Source organism: Suricata suricatta, chromosome 8 (genome assembly GCF_006229205.1).
Source record: "Suricata suricatta isolate VVHF042 chromosome 8, meerkat_22Aug2017_6uvM2_HiC, whole genome shotgun sequence".
Taxonomy (NCBI): Eukaryota; Metazoa; Chordata; class Mammalia; order Carnivora; family Herpestidae; genus Suricata; species Suricata suricatta.
In genome coordinates this window covers 120,826,379-120,845,250 of record NC_043707.1, presented here as the reverse complement: position 1 = coordinate 120,845,250, position 18,872 = coordinate 120,826,379, and the positions used below count along the sequence as shown (strand labels likewise).

Below are 18,872 nucleotides of genomic sequence, written 5' to 3'. Positions count from 1 at the left end.
GTGCAGAGCCCAGTGCGGGGTGCCATCCCATGAGGCGAGATCAAGAGTTAGACACTCAACCAATTGAGCCATCCAGGCGCCTCTAAGGATTTTATTTTTTATTTAAAAAAAAATTTTTTTTAATGTTTTATTTATTTTTGATACAGAGAGAGACAGAGCATGAGAGGGGGAGGGGCAGAGAGAGAGAAGGAAACACAGAACCGGAAGCAGGCTCCAGGCTCTGAGCTAGCTGTCAGCACAGAGCCTGATGCGGGGCTCGAACCCACGAATGTGAGATCTGACCTGAGCCGAAGTCGGAGGCTTAACTGACTGAGCCACCCAGGCGCCCCCAAGGATTTTATTTTTAAGTAATCTCCACACCTAACCTGGGGCTCCAGCTCAGAACCCCCAAGATCAAGAGTTGCATACTCCACTGACCCAAGTGCCCCTGGGCCATTAAAGTATTTCTGGACTTTTTACATGGAAAACTGCTTATGATGTAATGAAAGAAAGAAGACAAAATAGAAAATTGGAGACACTTGGCTGGCTCAGTCAGTGGAGCATGTGACTCTTGATCTCAGGGTTGTGAATTCAAGCCCCATATTGGGTGTGGTGATTACTTAAAAAAATGTGTGTGTGTGTATGTATGTATATACACACATAAGTGTGTTTAACACAGTTAAACAATGATTTTAGTTGTGTTAAAAAACACACATATGGGGATGCCTGGATGGTTCAGTCAGTTGAGCATCTGACTCTTAATTTCAGCTCAGGTCATGATCTCATAGTTCATGGGATCAAGTCCCATGTGGGGCTTCTGGCTAATAGCATGGAAACTATTTGGGGTCCTTTCTCTCCCTCTCTGCCTTTTCCCTGCTCAAGTGCATGCTCTCTTTCTCAAAAAACAAAAACAAAAACAAAAACAAAAAAACCCAGACATGTATGTATGTAAACTTTAGTAGAAGAAAATATGCCAAAATGTTAGTTATCTCTCTGTTGTTGGCAGTTGTTTTCTTAATAGTTTCACATATTTTCCACAGAAAATGTTATTTTTTTCTTCAAATATTATTTTAATAGAGACACATTTTAAAAAATTCATTCCAGATGATTTGTATGCAGAAATCAGTAGCTGAAGGAAATTGAGAAGGAATATTTTTAACTTTCATTTTTGTTGTTCTTGGGCTGTTCTTTTTTGCCCAAAAACACAAGCACATGCTAACTTTCCCCAAATGTAAAAAGGAATCAGAATGCCTGAAAAATCTTTAGTGAAAGTCAAGTAATGTTATAACATAGAGTTTACTATAATTAAAATACCCCATGGGTTTGTTCATAGCCTGTAATAACAATCTCTTGTGAATCCAGTTATAAGGGCAATTTATCGTGGGGTTTTAGTATAATCAACTTTGCTCTGTATTTAAAGGAAGTTGCTATCCATTTTATTTTAAAGGAAAGAAATTGCTCAAGTTTTATTTCTCCAAAAGTGGCAACAGATCTTGCTGGTCTAGGAATACTAATATATCAGACTCTCATCACAAAATTCTTATTCCCTGATAGCATTTCTCAGTTGTGCTGGGATATGAACTAGTCTTTTCCCTTTTGGGTTTGGTTTCAGTGAGATTCTGTGGGGAAACTCAGCTGTTATCAGGAATGTGAACCTAAAGCTTGGTGATAACGGGAAATGAGAGAATACTCATAATGAGCAGACTAGGAATGTGGGCGGGACCAATGAAAATTTTATAATCCCAATTAGAATTTTTGCAACCTAATGACTTTTTTTTTTAATAGTTTATTGTATCTATTGACTTTTAATGCTAATCTATAGAGTAAACTCAGCAATTTTGTCTCTCTTTGTCCCAGAGACCTAGTTCCATCTAGATGAAGTGCAGGCTGAACTGATACTTATTATCTCCCTTTGCACAGGAAAATGATGGACTCCGGACAGATTGATTTTTACCAACATGACAAGGTTTGCTCCAATACCTGCAGAAGCACCAAATTTGATCTTCTTATCAGCAGTGCAAGAGCTCCAGTGCCAGGACAGCAAACAAGTGTGGTGCAGACACCCACTTCGGCCGATGGTAGGGGGTAGGAAACCACCTGAAAACCCACTGTGTTTTTAGTAACACCTTTCCCCTTATTTCTCTTTTGTGTTTCCTAATTTCAATTCTTATGAGCATTGTTATCCCTGTAAGGTATGCTAATCTTGGGTGCACTTCCATGCTTTAGAAACAGACCTCTGTTTTCTCCCAGATGATTCCTGTTGGCCAGACCTCCTTCCTTGTTTCTTTCTTACAATGCATGGTAAACATTAGAAAGGTGGTTCAGTGGTTCTTATACTTACTCAGTGGTCTCACTCTGGTGCCCCTTGGCGGATCTTTGAAATTAGATTGTTTTGAAAATCCTTTGCTCTACTAGTGGTCAAGGGAGGAAGGTGGATTAGAATGGTGAATGGTTTTCAACCGTTGAGCTGAGATGCATCAAAGATAATGTATGATTGGCTGGACTGCACACTAGAGACTCTGCCATACAGATCAAAGAGCTCTGCCCGGGCGGGATCCAGATGACCACGTTGAGGCTTCCTCACAGATGAGGCAGGATGGGCATACACTTAACTTCGGTATCGTTGACCTTGGGATTAGAGCTCTCTCTCTCCAGGGAAGATGGAGTCATGTGATTTGATTAGTAAGGATTCAGTTAGTCCAGGGCTCCTGGCTGGCTCACTTGGAAGAATGTGCAACTCTGGATCTCGGGGTCATAAGTTTAAGCCCTACGCTGGGTGTAGAGATTACTTAAACAAACTTAGGGAAAAAAAAAAGAATTCAGTTAGTCCATCTGAAGACTTAGCACAGCTAAGATTCTTAGACTGTCTTCAGCTACTTCCAGGAGACTTAACGTATATGTTTCACAGAGTCACAAGGACACTAATGGATGTAAGGGAAGTACTGTGTTTTAAAAATGACCTCGCAAAGTTTCTTTAGGTCAGCCCTAATGTTCTGTGAGTAACTGCTAGGTGAGTAGAAGCCAAATCTCTTGGAACCTAAGTTCCCTTTAGGAAAGTAAAATATTTAGCAGTTTGAATTTTTGGTTATGTGATGCTTTCCCTTGAAAAGTAAAACAAGCTATGAAATTATTTACTTCCTTTTTATTGGCAAAAATCCCTTTAGTTGATTGTCCATGTCAATATTACTTTTTTGCTTCATTATTGATATGCTCCAGCATGTGGAGTCCATACTTGTCTATATATTTACCTGGCTTAGTTTGATTTTTCTCAATTGTCATTGTTTAAAATCTTAGTATATGAGGGGCACCTATGGCTCAGTTGGTAGAGCATGCAACTCCTGATCTTGGGGTTGTGAGTTTGAGCCCCATGTTGAGTGAAAAGATTACTTAAAAAAAAAAATAGGGGCACCTGGGTGGCTCAGTCGGTTAAGCATCTGACTTAGGCCCAGGTCATGATCTCACAGTTCATGAGTTTGAGCCCACATTGGGCTTTCTGCTGTCGGCACAGAGCCTGCTTTGGATTCTTTGTCTTCCTCTCTCTCTCCCTCTCCCCCAATCTCTCTCTCCCTCTCAAACATTAAACAATAATAAAAATTAAATATACAATATTAATAGCAAAATTTATTTTCATCTGTGAATCTGGTATTCATGGATCTCTTCTTATCTGATTTGTTTTGGTCTCATTTCTCTTGCTTTCTCTTACATAGCCTGATAAATAAACTATAGCAACTTCTGGTATTCTAGATGGTTAGTATCAAATATGCTTGTATTAGGGCTCTTGACTAAGCACCGTGCTTTTCTCTTAAATTATTGCAGATCCTCCTCATCCTCACTAAGTCTGGGGGAGATAGCCTGGCAATCATGATCTCCTTCAGTCTTTCAAAAACATATACTTGGTCAGGAAGCAAATTGCTCTTTTGTGATTTTAAAAGTTATCTTTCACTTTCTATTCAGAGTTAGAAGAAAGTGTTTTCTTTTGCAAAGCAGGTTTTCTTTAGGAAATTCAGTATTTGGGGCACCTGGATGGGTCAACTGTTTTGTGTCCAACTTTGGCTCGGGTCATGGTCTCATGGGTTCAGGAGTTTGAGCCCCACATTGGGCTCTCTGCTCTCAGCACAGAGCCCGCTTTAGATCCTATGTCTTTCTCTCTCTCAGCCCCTCCTCTTCTTGCACATGTGCACACACTTTCCCTCTCTCTCAAAAATAAATAAACATTAAAGACAAAATTCAATATTCACCCTGGTTTACAAGGATTCTAGTTTATAATATATGGACCTACAGGCAAAAGGCCGGAATGTTAAAATAACAAGGCTTCTTTAGCTATATGAGATAAAAGATAGTTATGACTTTTTCATGAAATTCACCATCTTTACCTCTAATGGACTGCTTTTAGGTAGCATCACACAGATTGCCATCTCAGAAGAGAGCATGGAAGAGGCAGGGCTGGAATGGAACTCAGCCCTCACTGCTGCTGTCACCATGGCTACCGAGGAGGGTGTGAAGAAAGACTCAGAGGAAATTTCAGGTACTTTACTATGGGGCTCCAATATCTTGCAGAGTTTCGTGACCCTTCTCACCATTAGGATTATGGACTCAGAAGGCCTCTTAATGACTTTTGCTGGTTTTTCTCATGTATATTAAAACTAAGTATAGCTGCAATCATTGTATTTTAATCCAGGCAACAACAGCCCTGCGTAATCACATTTTACATAGGAAGAAATTGAAATTCAGAAAGGTTCAGCAGCTTGCCTAAGACCTGTCATACCACCAATAGTGTCAGAGCTGAATTCAGCTGTTTGACTCTGTAGTTCATGCTTTTTCATCCTGTCAGTCTCCAACTTTGGAACATTTCTTAGATAAACCAAGTGGCAAGATGTTAAAAGAAAAAATTAGGTAGCAGGTGGTGTAGAGGATGGTGATTAATGATGATTCACTTACAGGGGACCAGGAGAAATTTCCCATCATCCTCCATTCATTAATCCACCTAAACAATATTTATTGCTGCCTATTTTTAGTTGACACTGTTGCCAACATAGATGAAAAGGCATAGCCTCTGCCCTCAGGGAGCTTATAATCCCACCTATTCTGCTGTCTTATTTTATTTTTGCAAATATAGTACTAGAGGGAGTATAGTTGACCTTTGAGCAATGTGGCAGTTAGGGGCACCAACCCCCTGTGCAGTTGAAAGTCTGTGTGTAAATCTTGACCCCTCCCCCAAACACTTTAACTACAAGTCTTACTGAAAACATAGTCAATTAACATATGTTATATGTATTATATACTGTATTCTTCCAATAAAGTAAGCTAGAGAAAAGAAAATGTTATTAAGAAAATCATAAGAAAAAATAAATTCACATCACTGTACTTTATCATTAAAAAAAATCCAGATATAAGTGAACCCTCACAGTTCAAACCATGTTGTACAAGGCTTAACTGTATATCTATAATTTAATATTTTTATTGTTTAACTTTTAAGATACTAAATACTATTTAATTTTAAATAAAAGTATTTAAATAAATAATATTTAATATTTATTTAATATAATATCTTTATTAGAGGAAGATATCTGCTCCCTATACCCAGAGCATGAAAAATTGAGGCAATTATCTCAAGTGCCTGTGTTGCCAAAAAGTCCAGATAACTGGGTGCCAACTCAGGGAGGCAGCTAGTACTCCAAAAGCTTCTTCCTTTTTCCCAGAAATGGCCAACAAGAAATTATTTCAAACTGAAGTAATTTCAAGTATAATTTGTAGATATGTGCCTAAGTATATGTAGCGTCCTTTGTTTACCCTCTGTTTTACCCTCTTATGTCAGAGGACACTTTGATGTTCTGGAAAGGAATCGCCGATGTAGGACTGATGGAAGAAGTTGTCTGCAATATACAGAAGGAGATAGAGGAGCTACTCAGGGGAGTTCAGCAGCGGCTCATTCAGGCTCCCTTCCAGGTAACAGGTAAGGACACTAATTCTAACAATAGTGGTCATTTTATTAAACACTAACAACTGTAGACAGATCCCGTTAGCCTCAGAAAACACTGGCATATAGGCATTATGATCCCCATTTTACAGATTAGGAAATTAAGGCTCATAAAGGTTATTTGTCCAAAGTTCATAATAAGGTTTTGAACTCAAGTCTGGTCATGCTTTTTCCATAGGTAAGTTTTGCCTTTATATATGGTGCCAGAAAGCAGTCTGTCTCTCCCTCCCTTCCTCTCTCTCTCTCTCTCCACATATGTATACACATATATACATACATATACATAGATATATATACACACATATAGAGAGAGAGGCGGAGAGAGAGAGAGAGAGAGGAGTCTAAAAATTGGGGAAATCTATCTGGTTTTAGACAAGTCTCCTATTCTATTAGTTTGAGGTTTCCAGAACTATTCTGTGCACTTAATAGCTGTTTCTGAATACCTATAGGGTGCTTGCTGCTGTCAGTCAGTGGAGCATGTGACTTTTAATCTCAGGGTCTTGAGTTTGAGCCCTACGTTGAGGGTAGAATTTACCTTAAAAAAAAAAAAAAGAGGGTCATAATGATACCTCATGAGCTTGTATGTCAGTGAGTTCTTAGATTTGTTAGTTGTGGGGCGCCTGGGTGGCTCAGTCGGTTAAACCTCCGACTTCGGCTCAGGTCATGATCTCATGGTTCATGGATTTGAGCCCCACATCGGGCTCTGTGCTGACAGCTCAGAGCCTGGAGCCTGCTTTGGATTCTGTGTCTCCCTCTCTCTCTGACCCTCCCCTGCTCACACTGTCTCTCTCTGTCTCTCAAAAATAAATAAAAAGCATTAAAAAAATACAGAAGGACTAAAAATAAACATATTACCTTTAAAAAAAAAGATTTGTTAGTTGTATCTTATTATTCTCTTATTGTCTTTATAATTCATACATTATATAAATATAGTTAAACTTTACAGTAAAATTTTATGTGCTTGGAGTAAAAAAAAAAAAGACAAGTAATATAGAAAGCTGGGATGACTCTTTTAGATAAGGTAGTCAAGGAAGGGCTCTTTAGGGAAGTGGCATTTGAGTGGAGACCTGAATTGAAGAAGCTAGCCTTGTGACCAGCTGGGAGAAGGAACATTCTAGGCGGAACATTCTAGGCAGAAGGAACAAAGACTTTGAAGTCGCAGAAGACCTGATAGGTTTAAAGCCTTGTAGAAGCACTGATTTTGCCACAGGGGAATAAGATACCAGAGAGTGATAAGGTGCTGAGGCTGGAGAGGAGTAAGAGGAGGGTTTAGATAAGCTTTGGTCAGAACTTTGGTTTTATTTTAAGGTGATGGTAAGCCATCATAGTGAGCAGGGGAGTGACATAATAAGATTTATTTATATTTTTTAATTTGCATTTGTGTTTTTTTAATGTTTAATTATTTTGAGAGAGAAGGAGAGAGAGTGGGAGCAGGGGAGGGACAGAGAGGGAGAGAGAGAATCCCAGCAGGCTCTGCACTGTCAGCACAGAGCTCTACCCAGGGCTCGATTCCACAAACTGTGAGATGTCCTGAGCTGAGATCAAGAGCTGGACATTCAACTGACTGAGCCATCCAGGTACCCCTATTTTTTTTTTTTAAGTAGGCTATTCATGCCCAGTGCAGAGCCCACCATGGGGTTGAACTCACAACCTTGCGATCAAGACCTGAGCTAAGATCAAGAGTCATATACTTAACTGACTGAGCCACCCAGGTGCACCAGGTTTTTATTTATATGTGTGTGTGTGTGTGTGTGTGTGTGTGTGTGTGTGTATACACACATATATTTTTTATTTTTTTAATGTTTATTTTTGAGAAAGAGAGAGAGAGAGCACAAGCAGGGGAAGGACAGGAAAGAGAGGGAGATGCAGAATCTGAAGCAGGCTCTAGGCTTTGAGCTGTCAGCACAGAACATGACTCAGGGCTTGAACCTATGAACCCATGACCTGAGCTGAAGTCAGATGCTTAACTGACTGAGCTACCCAGGTGCCCCTATTTATATTTTTCATATATTTATATATTTTTAAAAGATCACTTGTGCACACAGTACTTCTGCCGCAAACTGAAGTTAGTGGTTGTCTTCAGGAAAAGCACTTCAGCAATTGAATCATAAGATGAACTTTGTTTTGTTTTTGTAATGTTTATTTATTTTTGAGAGACGGAGTGTGAGCAGGGGAAGGGCAGAGAGAGAAAGAAACACAGAATCCGAAGCAGGCTCCAGGCTCTGAGTTGACAACACAGAGCCTGACATGGGGCTCAAACTCACGAACTGTGAGATCATGACCTGAGCCAAAGTCGCAAGCTTACTGACTGAGCCACCCAGGCTCCCCCGTTTTTGTTTTTAAATGTTTATTTTGGTGGGGGGGGGGCGGGAAGCAGAGAAAGAAGGAGACACAGAATCTGAAGCAGGCACCATGCTCTGAGCTGTCAGCACAGAGCTCAATGCAGGGCTTAAACTCATAAACTGCGAGATCATGACTTGAGCCAAAGTTGGAAGTTTACTGACTGAGCCCCCTGCTTCCCCCACCCCCCCTAAGTAGGCTTTATGCCCAATGTGGGGCTTGAGCTCATGACCCTAAGATTAGGAGATTTATGTTTTTCCAACTGAGCCAGCCAGGTGCCCCTCAAAAGTAGTTTTTTGTCTTTTAATTTTTTTTAAGTTTGTTTATTTTTAAAGAGACAGAGAGAGAGAGAGAGAGAGAGAATGAGAATCCTAAACATGCTTTACACTATCAGAGCAGTGCCCAACGCAGGGCTTCAACCCATGAACTGTGAGATGATGACCTGAGCTGAAATCAAGAGTTGGACACTTAACCAACTGAGCCAGCCAGGCCCCCTTCAAAATTAGCTTTGCGTTGGGGCACCTGGCTGGCTTGGAGCACATGACTTGTGATCTCAGGGTCATGAGTTCACACCCCATGTTAGGCGTAGAGCTTACTTAAAAAAAAACAAAGAAGAAAGAAAATAATTAATTTTGACGTATTAAATGCTTATGAGGCCTTCAAATGGAAATATCACTCAGCTAGATAGAATTATTAATCTGGTATACAAGAAAGAAGTCAGGGCTGGAGACCTGCCTGTGGGAATTCTTAGCATATATGTGTTACTTAAAAGCATGGAAATGGATGAGATGACCGTGGAAGAGAACTGTAGGTGGAGAAGTGTTCTGAGTTAAGGAAGTAACAACCACAACTACTGACAACTCTTTCAAGAAGTTTTGTATAAAGGGGAACAGAGATAATACTATGAATAATCTTGTATACCAGTTCCATGTTTGACACTTAAAATATGTTATTTCTAATCTTCATATCTGTTGCCAAGTAAGTATTGTTAATCCCTTTTGTTTTATTTTTTTATCTTATTTTTTTTTACATTTATTTATTTTTGAGAGATAGAGAGAGACAGAGTGTGAACAGGGGAGGGGCAGAGAGAGAGAGAGACACAGAATCTGAAGCAGGCTCCAGGCTTAGAGCTAGCGGTCAGCACAGAGCCTGATGCAGGGCTTGAACCCACAAACCATGAGATCATGACCTGAGCTGAAGACAGATGCTCAACTGACTAAGCTCCCCAGGCACCCCAGTCCCCTTTGTTTTAGATGAGAAAACTGAGGACTGGAATGACTTATCCAAGTGCATACAGATAGGAAGAAATTCTAAAACCAAGATTCAAACTTAGTTCTGTCTAGCAGAGTGACCATGTTCTCTAAACCAAAAGTCATAACTTGTAGCCAGATGCAGGATTATTTTCTTATTTTTGTATTTATTTATATGGAAAGATGTATACATTTATAACAATTAAATCAAAGTTAATTATACATGTGATAAAACTTGGCTAATTTTTTTTACAAATGCCATGAGAATAGTCCCATCATTTCTGGGTTGTTTCATATTTATAAGCAGAACAACAGAAGGCTGGGGGAATACTTCTGTTTAAACTTGACAGGCATATCTTTGTTTTAAATAGATGCTGCTGTTCTCAACAATGTAGCACATACATTTGGCTTGATGGATACAGTAAAGAAGGTTTTGGACAACAGGAAGAACCAAGTAGAGCAGGGAGAAGAGCAATTTCTCTACACTCTGACTGGTGTGTATAACTTCTGTCTCTTCTTAGGTGGTATTATACTAGTATCCTTGAGTCTTGCCAATTTCTTTGTGGACTTCTGTTAAACTGGCTTCTTTCCTCCCTCCCTCCTGTATCTTTTGGAGGATTAAGATGTCTGCTCAATTGCTCCATTAATCCGATAATATTAGTGGCAGAAGAAACAAATTGGCCTTTGTCTTTGTTACATTGTTGCTACTGCATCTTTTGATAGATTTATCACCTCCGTTATTCGCTGTAACCTGAACTTATGAGCACATAATTAATTTAACTCTTTTTATCAAGTAATTAATTTGTGCTATTGCCGGATGAGGTTTTTTTTTTCTTCTGTTTAGATGGTATGTATTTATCCATAGTTACTGAGTGTTAAATCTCCAAATAATTTATCATCTGATTTAAAAATCCTCAAATTTAAAGAAACTTATACCAAAGCTTTTAGCTTGTGCTAAATCATTTTTAAAATTTGTAGCATCGAGGCCTTTTATTATAAAAAGCTAGCTCTCATGTACATAAACTAACAACTTAAAATTCACACATTTACTTCATGTTTTAGCTTGACCTTTTAGTAAATCTTTAGCTTCATTGATTTTGGCTACTATATAAGGAGATCCTCCCTTGTCTGGGTGATTTAAAAGCATAATTCGTTGATGAGCATCTGTTATTTTTTCTTTATTGGCAGTAGGGCTTACACCTAGTATTAATGCTGCTTCTTGTTTTGTCATTTTGGGTTCAAACCCACCTCTGTAATAGCCACCACTGAGGGCAGATTTTGGTAGACTTTGAAAAACTTGTTTTACTTGAGGCTCCATATGTTTCATGGCTTGCAAAACATAACGGCCTGCAAATCCTACAGCAGCAATGGTCAGTCCAGCTGCTACTACTGTACTGGCCATGGCTCTGGCTCGGCTCCCCGGCCCCCACCGAGAGCGCGGTTCATCCCAGCCCAAAGGCCGCAGCCACAAGTTTTCAGGCCCCTACCATACAGCGACGTGGCCACCAGCAGGCACTGCTGGATGAGGTTTTGGAAATATCATGTTGACTAAGACAGCGCCACTCTTGACATGGTCTTTAAGTAATTCATGGGAAAGCAGACATAGAAATAAATGTAAGTAGTCAGTTTTGTAAGGCATATAGTGGAAGAAAGCTGTCACTTTTACCTGGAGAGAATTCAGAAAAGGTTTTGGAGGAGGTAAGACAGGTGAAAGATATAAAACAAGTCAGAGGTATGGATTATCACCCTTTGGATGATGTAAAATATATTATAGTTAGTCATGAAGCCAAAAGGCAAAGATTGTTTGGTAAGAGAAGAAAAACTTATGTTGTCTTAAATTTATTTTTATACACAGTATATAATATATATTAATATATACATATATTAATATTTTAAAGTTTATTTTGAGGGAGAAAGAGAACAAGGGCATGTGTGCTCATGTGTAAGGAAAGGGCAGAGAGGGAGGGATGGAGAGAGAGAATCCCAAGCAGGCTCCACAGGCTTAGCATGGAGCCAGATGTGGGGCTCGAACCCATGAACCATGAGATCATCACCTAAGCCGAAATTCAGATTTGGACACTTAATGAACTGAGCCACCCAGGTGCCCCTTTTTTATGTTCTTTTAAGCTACCTTCCAGGATTGGGTTGCCTGGGTGGCTCGGTTAAGCATCTGACTTCGGCTTAGGTCATGATCTCATAGTTCGTGGGTTCCAGCCCTGCATCAGGTTCTGTGCTGATAGCTTTGGATTCTGTGTCTCCGTTTCTGTCTTCCCCTCCCCCACCTCTCAAAATTGAATAAACATTTAAAAAAAGGTTTTTAAACTACTCAAACTAAGCTTGAGGTTAAATGGTATAAAAAAAATTTTTTTTATGGATTTTTGTGACCTGTTGCCAAATTTCCAAAATTATACCAACTTATGTCACCATTTTGAGCACATCAACATTGGATGTTGTTACTTAAAATAGTCTTTGATTTAACTTTTTAAAAAATTATCAATGTGATTTTTATCTTCTTGAGGTTCACATTTCTACTGACAATGGAAAAAATGTAGTATTTTGTAACTTATAAGGCAGTATTAATTTTTTTTTGAATGTTCTTGATTCCTACCTACTCCTTTTATTCCAAGCAAGGAATTAATTGACTTGCTCTCGGTGTTTCATGGGGAGCAATGTGCTCTACAATTGTAACTGATTATGTGTTGAATGCTTCTCAGGTAGTAAGCAGTAGAGGAAGTTATGGTATAGAACCAGAGTCACCAGTGGTCACCAGGGTTGGATTGTACATTGGGAAAGGGATCGTGATAGACATATTGTGGGAAAGCCCCCATGTTGGTCATCAGAAGACTTTTGCCTTGGCCCGAGCACTGAGACCTTAAGGCACTTTACCTCTCTGGATCCCTGTGAAAATTAATGTGTTAGAGGGGCACCTGGGTGGCTCATTTGGTTAAGTGTCCAACTTAAGCTCAGGTCATAATCTCATGGTTCATGAGTTCAAGCCCCATATCAGAGTCACTGCTGTCAGCACAGGCCCCCACTTCAGATCCTTTGTCCCTGTCTCTTTCTGAACCACACGCCCTGCTTTCTCTCTCACTCTCTCTCTATCAAAAATAAACATAAAAGAAATGAATATGTTACAACTCTAAGACCTCTTTTAGTTCTGTAATTCCTAAAGATTTCTTCTGTAACTTTCTGTAGACTTTTCTGGATGCTAATGGTAGGCTAAGACCATTGGTAGACTAAGGTTACCAGCAAGATGATCCTGCCTTGAAAAACAGTTTGGGAATTACTGTTGTTGTTTTTCTGGGTTTTTTGTTTTGTTTTTTTTTTTTGAGTCGGGGAGAGCAGCCCCCTACAGCTCCTCTGTAGGCCCATGTTAGTTCCAAAGGGATTTTGCAAATATTTCTTATTTTCATCTGTAGACCCAAGTGAGGCATCTATAAGCTGTAGAGTCAACTGGAGGCTTCTTTGTTTTGCATTTTGGTGACAGGTGACAAAATGCCACACAGGTGCTTCTAGGGTAGAGCTATAGTAGGACAACAGCCCGAAGAAGATTCTGAATTGTTGTTCTGCCTGTATCAAACAACGAAATGTAATGGCTGCAAGGTTTTTTTTTTTTAATGCTTTTTTATTTATTTTTGAGAGACAGAGAGAGACAGTGCTAGCAGGGGAGGGTCAGGGAGAGAGGGAGACACAGGATCCAAAGCAGGCTCCAGGCTCTGAGCTAGCCGCCAGCACAGAGCCAGATGCGGGGCTTGAACCCACAAACCACGAGATCATGACCTGAGCCGAAGCCGGACGCCCAACTGACTGAGCCACCCAGGCACCCCTGCAAGGATTTTTTTTTTTAAGTTGTCCAGTCTGGTTTCTTGTTTTGAGAACAATGAAGCTATACAGTGGCAAAACCGGGACAAGACCTCAGGTTTCCTGACTCCATTTACCCTTCCCGAGAATATACTTCTCTCCACACAAAGTGTATCTTTTTTCCCCACAGAGCTGGAACGCCAGTTGGAAGAGCAGAAGAAGCAAGCTCAGGATCACAGGCTGAAATCTCAGACGGTTCAAAATGTGGTACTGATGCCCGTGAGCACTCCTAAGCCTCCAAAAAGGCCCCGGCTCCAGCGACCAGCTTCCACCACAGTCCTGAGCCCTTCTCCTCCGGTCCAGCAGCCTCAGTTCACAGTCATCTCACCCATCACCATCACCCCAGTGGGCCAGTCATTTTCCATGGGCAATATTCCAGTGGCCACCCTCAGCCAGGGCTCCAGTCCTGTGACTGTTCACACACTGCCTTCTGGCCCTCAGCTCTTCCGCTATGCGACAGTGGTCTCCTCTGCCAAGAGCAGCTCACCAGACACAGTGACCATCCACCCTTCATCTAGCTTGGCGCTGCTAAGCTCCACTGCCATGCAGGATGGGAGTACCCTGGGCAACATGACCACTATGGTGAGCCCGGTGGAGCTGGTGGCCATGGAGTCTGGCTTGACCTCGGCGATCCAGGCTGTTGAAAGCACCTCAGAAGATGGGCAGACCATCATTGAGATTGACCCAGCCCCAGACCCAGAGGCTGAGGATACTGAGGGCAAAGCAGTCATTTTGGAGACAGAGCTGAGGACTGAGGAGAAAGTTGTGGCTGAGATGGAAGACCACCAGCATCAAGTCCACAATGTGGAGATTGTGGTCTTAGAGGATTAACTGGGGGATCTCAGGGCCAGGAGATATGCTTTGGTTTGGGATTTTAATTATTTGTTTATTTTTATCATTGTCCCACTCATTTCCACATAGGATCCTTTTTTTAAAACAAAATCTCATTGTTGTAATGGAAAATGTTGGGTCCCTCCCTCCCCCTCATTGACAAATGGACAAAAACAAGCTGTCCTTCCAGAAGTTGAGAGTAGGTCACTCAATGTCTAAATCCTTTTACACAAAGAAAGTTAGTTCTTTTAGGGGAGGCATCAAGATAACAAGAAACACTGTCCAGAAAGCCCTTTCCAGGCTAGTCTGTCTGTGTATGCATGCGGTTTTATATTTGTAAAGATGCATTGACCAAACTCTGGAACGCAGATCTGACACTGGAAGGCCACCCACCCACACATGGACGCTGAAGGATACTTTATTGTGTATCCTGGAAAGGGCCCTCAGAGGCCAGTGCAAACGAAACTCTGAAAGGAAAGCAAGTTGAACTGTGCTGAGAGGGGAAGGTGGCATATCAGCAGCAGCTAGATAAGGGAAGTGCTTTGGCCAGGATGGGGCAGGGAAATTATCTTCCAGAAGTGCAACTGATGCCTCTTGACATCTATAAGGGATATGACCATGGGTGCCATTTTGAGGAGAGGCCAGTAATAAGTGGAAGGGTATGTCTCCATGGACCCAGTGGCATCAGGGGCCTGGGGCCTGGGGCTTTGCAGAAATAGAAATCTGAGTTGTCACAGCTGTGCTTTGTGATTCAAGCTCACTTTCCCCTTCTTCCCCAACTTTGTCAAAGCACTTAACCCCACCCCCCCAACTAGGATCAATCCATTCATTTACAAACTATGTGAGGTGGTGTAAATGTCTCCAGTTCCGGACTGTGGCTGTCATGGGGGTGGGGCTCCAAGGCCATTGTTTTTATTGCAGGACTCCAGGTGCAGGGCAGTTCCTCATCCAGACCAGCTGCCCTTTTTCGTGGGGCCCTTTTTTGGCTTTGGAACCAAAAGCAGCCACGCATTTGGTGCTTCCTCATGTTCTGCCCTCCATCCCTCAACTGTTAATGGCATCTGTCTCCTGGATCCCACGCTCTTCAGCTTTTTGGCTGATTTGGAGAACAGCGACAGGTGCCTGCCTGCCTTCATCCTCTTTTAGATTCATTTATACCACGGATGTTTCTGTGAGATATTGAGCTCATTAAAAAACAAAAAAACAAACAAACAAAAGAAACCCGTGGGCTTGGCAGGGAAGACTCAACAGCCCCACCCTATCCTGAGGCACCAAGTAGATGTCTCCTCCTGATCCGGCTGGACTCCCTGGGAAAGAAGCATTGTCTGCAATATTATATTATAGGAATGTACCAGGAATATCAATAATAATATCTTTGGGGGGGGTTATTATTTTTTTATGTTGTTTGTATATTGAGAGCTGGGCCATTTTCTGTGCTGTGATTCCTGCTCTTTGACCATTTTCAGTGTTTGGGGCAAGAGTGGACCCTGGTTTTTATTTCTTTGATTGCATCGTTTACTGCACTAGGAAAAATATAGCGAAACTGCAGACAATTTAAAAGGAAAAAGAGGTCAAAAAAGAAAGCACACACCTTAGGAGTGGGAGAGGTTTTTTTTATTAAAAGCAAAACTTTGACTTATAGTTTCTTTTTTTTTTTTTTTTTTCTAAGAAGGCACCCACTGAAGCCATGTTTCTTCCAACACATGTTGGAAACCCTGTTGTCAAGCAAGTGAAGATTGCATTCTGCCATCTTTCAGATGGCTTTAATAGCTAGTGAAGCCCTCTAACTTTGGAGGGCCAATCTTAAAAGCCTTAAGGGTGAGATTTCTTAACCCCATGTATTTGTGGCTTTCAGCTTTAAAATTGTCTGGGGTTTTACTTTTCTCTTCAAAATGTTTATTAGGTGTAGCAATCAGCTTAGAACAAACCTTCAGCCCTTTAGCGAAGGAAGTGGCTTTTATTATTGCTTCTTTAGGTTTTCTGATGGTACATAAACAAAACCAAAATTTCGGTCTAAGCCTAAAATTGCTACTTGAACCTAGGAAGGCACATGTCATCCCTATCATGGTTTTTAGGGACACTTTTCTCTTTCCCAGAAATAAAAGTTCCGATTCAGGAAGAGGGGGAGCCCTAGAGAACACCCACACACTAGCTCAGGTTCCTTTCTTCTGTCAGCTATTGTTGGTAGTGTTTTAAAAACAGTGTGAGCACCATGCTTCCAAAGTCAAGAGATCTCCTCCTCCTAAAGACAGAGCCTGTTTACTTGCACTCTTTGAATAGTCCGGCTGGTGGAAATACACGAGCTTTGTTGTTTTCCTGGTCTTCCAATAGCCTGTCGTTATTGCTAGCTGCTGTGGTACCTGTTGTGTGGGGGTTTCCTCAGAACCTTGGTCTAAATGATCTCAGACAGCGTGAGAAATATGCAAGCCATTGCTATGTGCACAAGCAGCTGCAATGAATCATTCCTCAGGCTGACTTGGCAGTAGCCATCTATATTTCTGTTCATTCATTAAATAAACCTTTATAAGTACCATCTACATGCCAGGCTTTGTGCTAGGCACTGGCAGTACAGAGATGAAGACAGAGTTCCAGCACTCAAGGACTTCATACTTCACAGGTTGTCTGGAGTTAAGAACTGTATTTCAATATAATTGGTTTTCTTTTGTAATCCTATGTATTTTCTTTCATGCACTGAAATACATTATTCTGCAAATGAGTCCATAGGTTTCAGCAGACTCCCAAGAGGCACAACAAAGTTAAGCCTTTTCTAGTGAGATACTGAAATGTATTGGGTTAAGTGTGGTGACAGAGCTACTGGCTGGGAGCTGAGAACAAAGGGTCACGGACCTGATCCAGCTTAGGGATGGGGTCAGCAAATACAGGAGTACTTCCTGGAGAAGGTGTATACCTAAACTAATTTAGGAGAGAACATTTTTGGCCAGTTTTTGTTTGTTTGTTTGTTTATGTACTCCATTTCAAGTAGTTGGGCTTATTGATGTAAGAGGGGGGAAAATCCTGAGTCTCTTGCTGCCTCTGCCTCCAGAGCTAGGCAGTCAGCAGCATGGGCTATCTCCTGAGAGTATCCCACTGGGAAAAGCCGAGTCGTGTGTCAGCTTCTCTGAATTTCCATCAGAGGAATCCAGTGCCGGACTGGAAGTTTAGCTGGTAGAAGGTAAATGCCCCACCCTTCCTGCCCTGTGGTTTCCACAAAGGCCCTGGAGTCAATTGTACCAAGGTCATATCTTGGTTATGCCCCTGCCTTGTTCTTCTCCTATCAATCGCTAGGTTCCTTCCCTATACCCACCCCTCAAACAAAACAAACTCCCAGTTACTCTGAATTTAAAAAAATGGACAATATACCTGAATAATCAAGATTCAAAGCCACTTCACATGAAGTTTCTTGCACGCTTCTGTCCACATTTGGGAAGGAAGACTAATGTTAAATCAGATATCTTGGAAATTGATACTCAGTTCGGGTGGTCTGCCACTCTAGTGGCGGCGTTTTTATCACATTTCATGAAAGACATGAGGGTAAGTCTATGTGGTGGGAAATACCACCACAGTTTTGGCAACATCTGATTATAATCAAGCGTGAAATAGAGAACTACTAGTTTGCTGAATTATAATTGGTCCAGGTTTTAGCACTATTAAGAAGGTGGAAAGGATAAAGAAAAGGTTGAATCCTGAAAATAGGCATGAGGTTGTGATTCACTTTGGGCAATACTCCTGAGGAAATAGTCCTCTCTGGGAAGAAAGTCAGATACTAGGCTAGCCGACATTTTCAGACAGCTTCCCTAGAACAGTTGATTTCAAATTCCCTCACCCCTAGGATACCTCTTGGGGAAATTCTTACATGGTTTGTAATGTATTACAATAACAACCAAGGGTGTTACACTTGACAATGGATCAGTTCTGTTCGATTTGGACTCTATGCCTCTGGAATTTCTCTTAAGCAGCCCTACTTGAGACCTTTCCGGGATGCCTTCCCAATCTGGAAACAACCTTCTTAGTCCTGATGTATACAGTTTGACTAACTCTAGAAGGTTCTATTTTCCTCAAACTTCCTTTTCCATACTACTACTTCCCTAGAACTTGCTATTGGGAGCCAAAGTTATTTAGTTCCTAAATTCTGCCATGTCAGTAATTCTATCTTTCTACCATGTCAGTAACTCAACTTTGAGACCATCGTTTTTGTCAAGGCACCCCCCAAGAGCCAAACCTCAACATACATCTATCATAGTCTGTAGTCTTCCCTACCTAAAACAGCTTCCCTTACTCCATGAGTCACCTGAGCTGAAGCACCTTTGGGATGTGCTTATGCAGTGACTATAGGTAAGTTCTCCAGAATACCTAGATTCTATTTTTTTAAGATTTTATTTTTTAGTAATCTCTATACCCAACATGGGTCTTGAACCTACAACATCAACATCAAAAGTCACGTGCTCCACCAACTGAGCCAGCCAGGTGCCCCTAAAACCTATCTTTTATATCCAATCGATTCTGTATCTATGGTCCACCAACCAGGCTAAGACATGCCTGTTTGCTGGATAGATTATTTCAGCCCAGTATGATTCCTATGCCTCTTAACAACTACTTGAAATTTCTGTTCTGTTTTATGAGCCTCTCAGCCTAAA

The 18,872-nt window shown here is 41.1% G+C and overlaps 1 protein-coding gene and 1 pseudogene across 5 annotated transcripts in view; one reads left to right on the top strand and one right to left on the bottom strand.

Annotated features, from left to right (window-relative positions):
* The window catches only part of GMEB1 (glucocorticoid modulatory element binding protein 1), a 37,196-nt gene extending 19,569 nt beyond the window's left edge, over positions 1–17,627 (top strand). For all 5 annotated transcript variants that reach the window (XM_029948136.1, XM_029948135.1, XM_029948139.1 and 2 more), the window contains 5 exons: positions 1,900–2,057; positions 4,373–4,504; positions 5,795–5,932; positions 9,918–10,040; positions 13,538–17,627. In XM_029948136.1, the coding sequence (XP_029803996.1) occupies positions 1,900–2,057; positions 4,373–4,504; positions 5,795–5,932; positions 9,918–10,040; positions 13,538–14,238 (1,252 nt within the window). In that variant the 3' untranslated portion in view covers positions 14,239–17,627. The remainder of the gene's footprint in view (positions 1–1,899; positions 2,058–4,372; positions 4,505–5,794; positions 5,933–9,917; positions 10,041–13,537) is intronic.
* On the bottom strand, positions 10,489–10,948 carry LOC115298934 (annotated as a pseudogene).
* Positions 17,628–18,872: the final 1,245 nt, after the last annotated feature.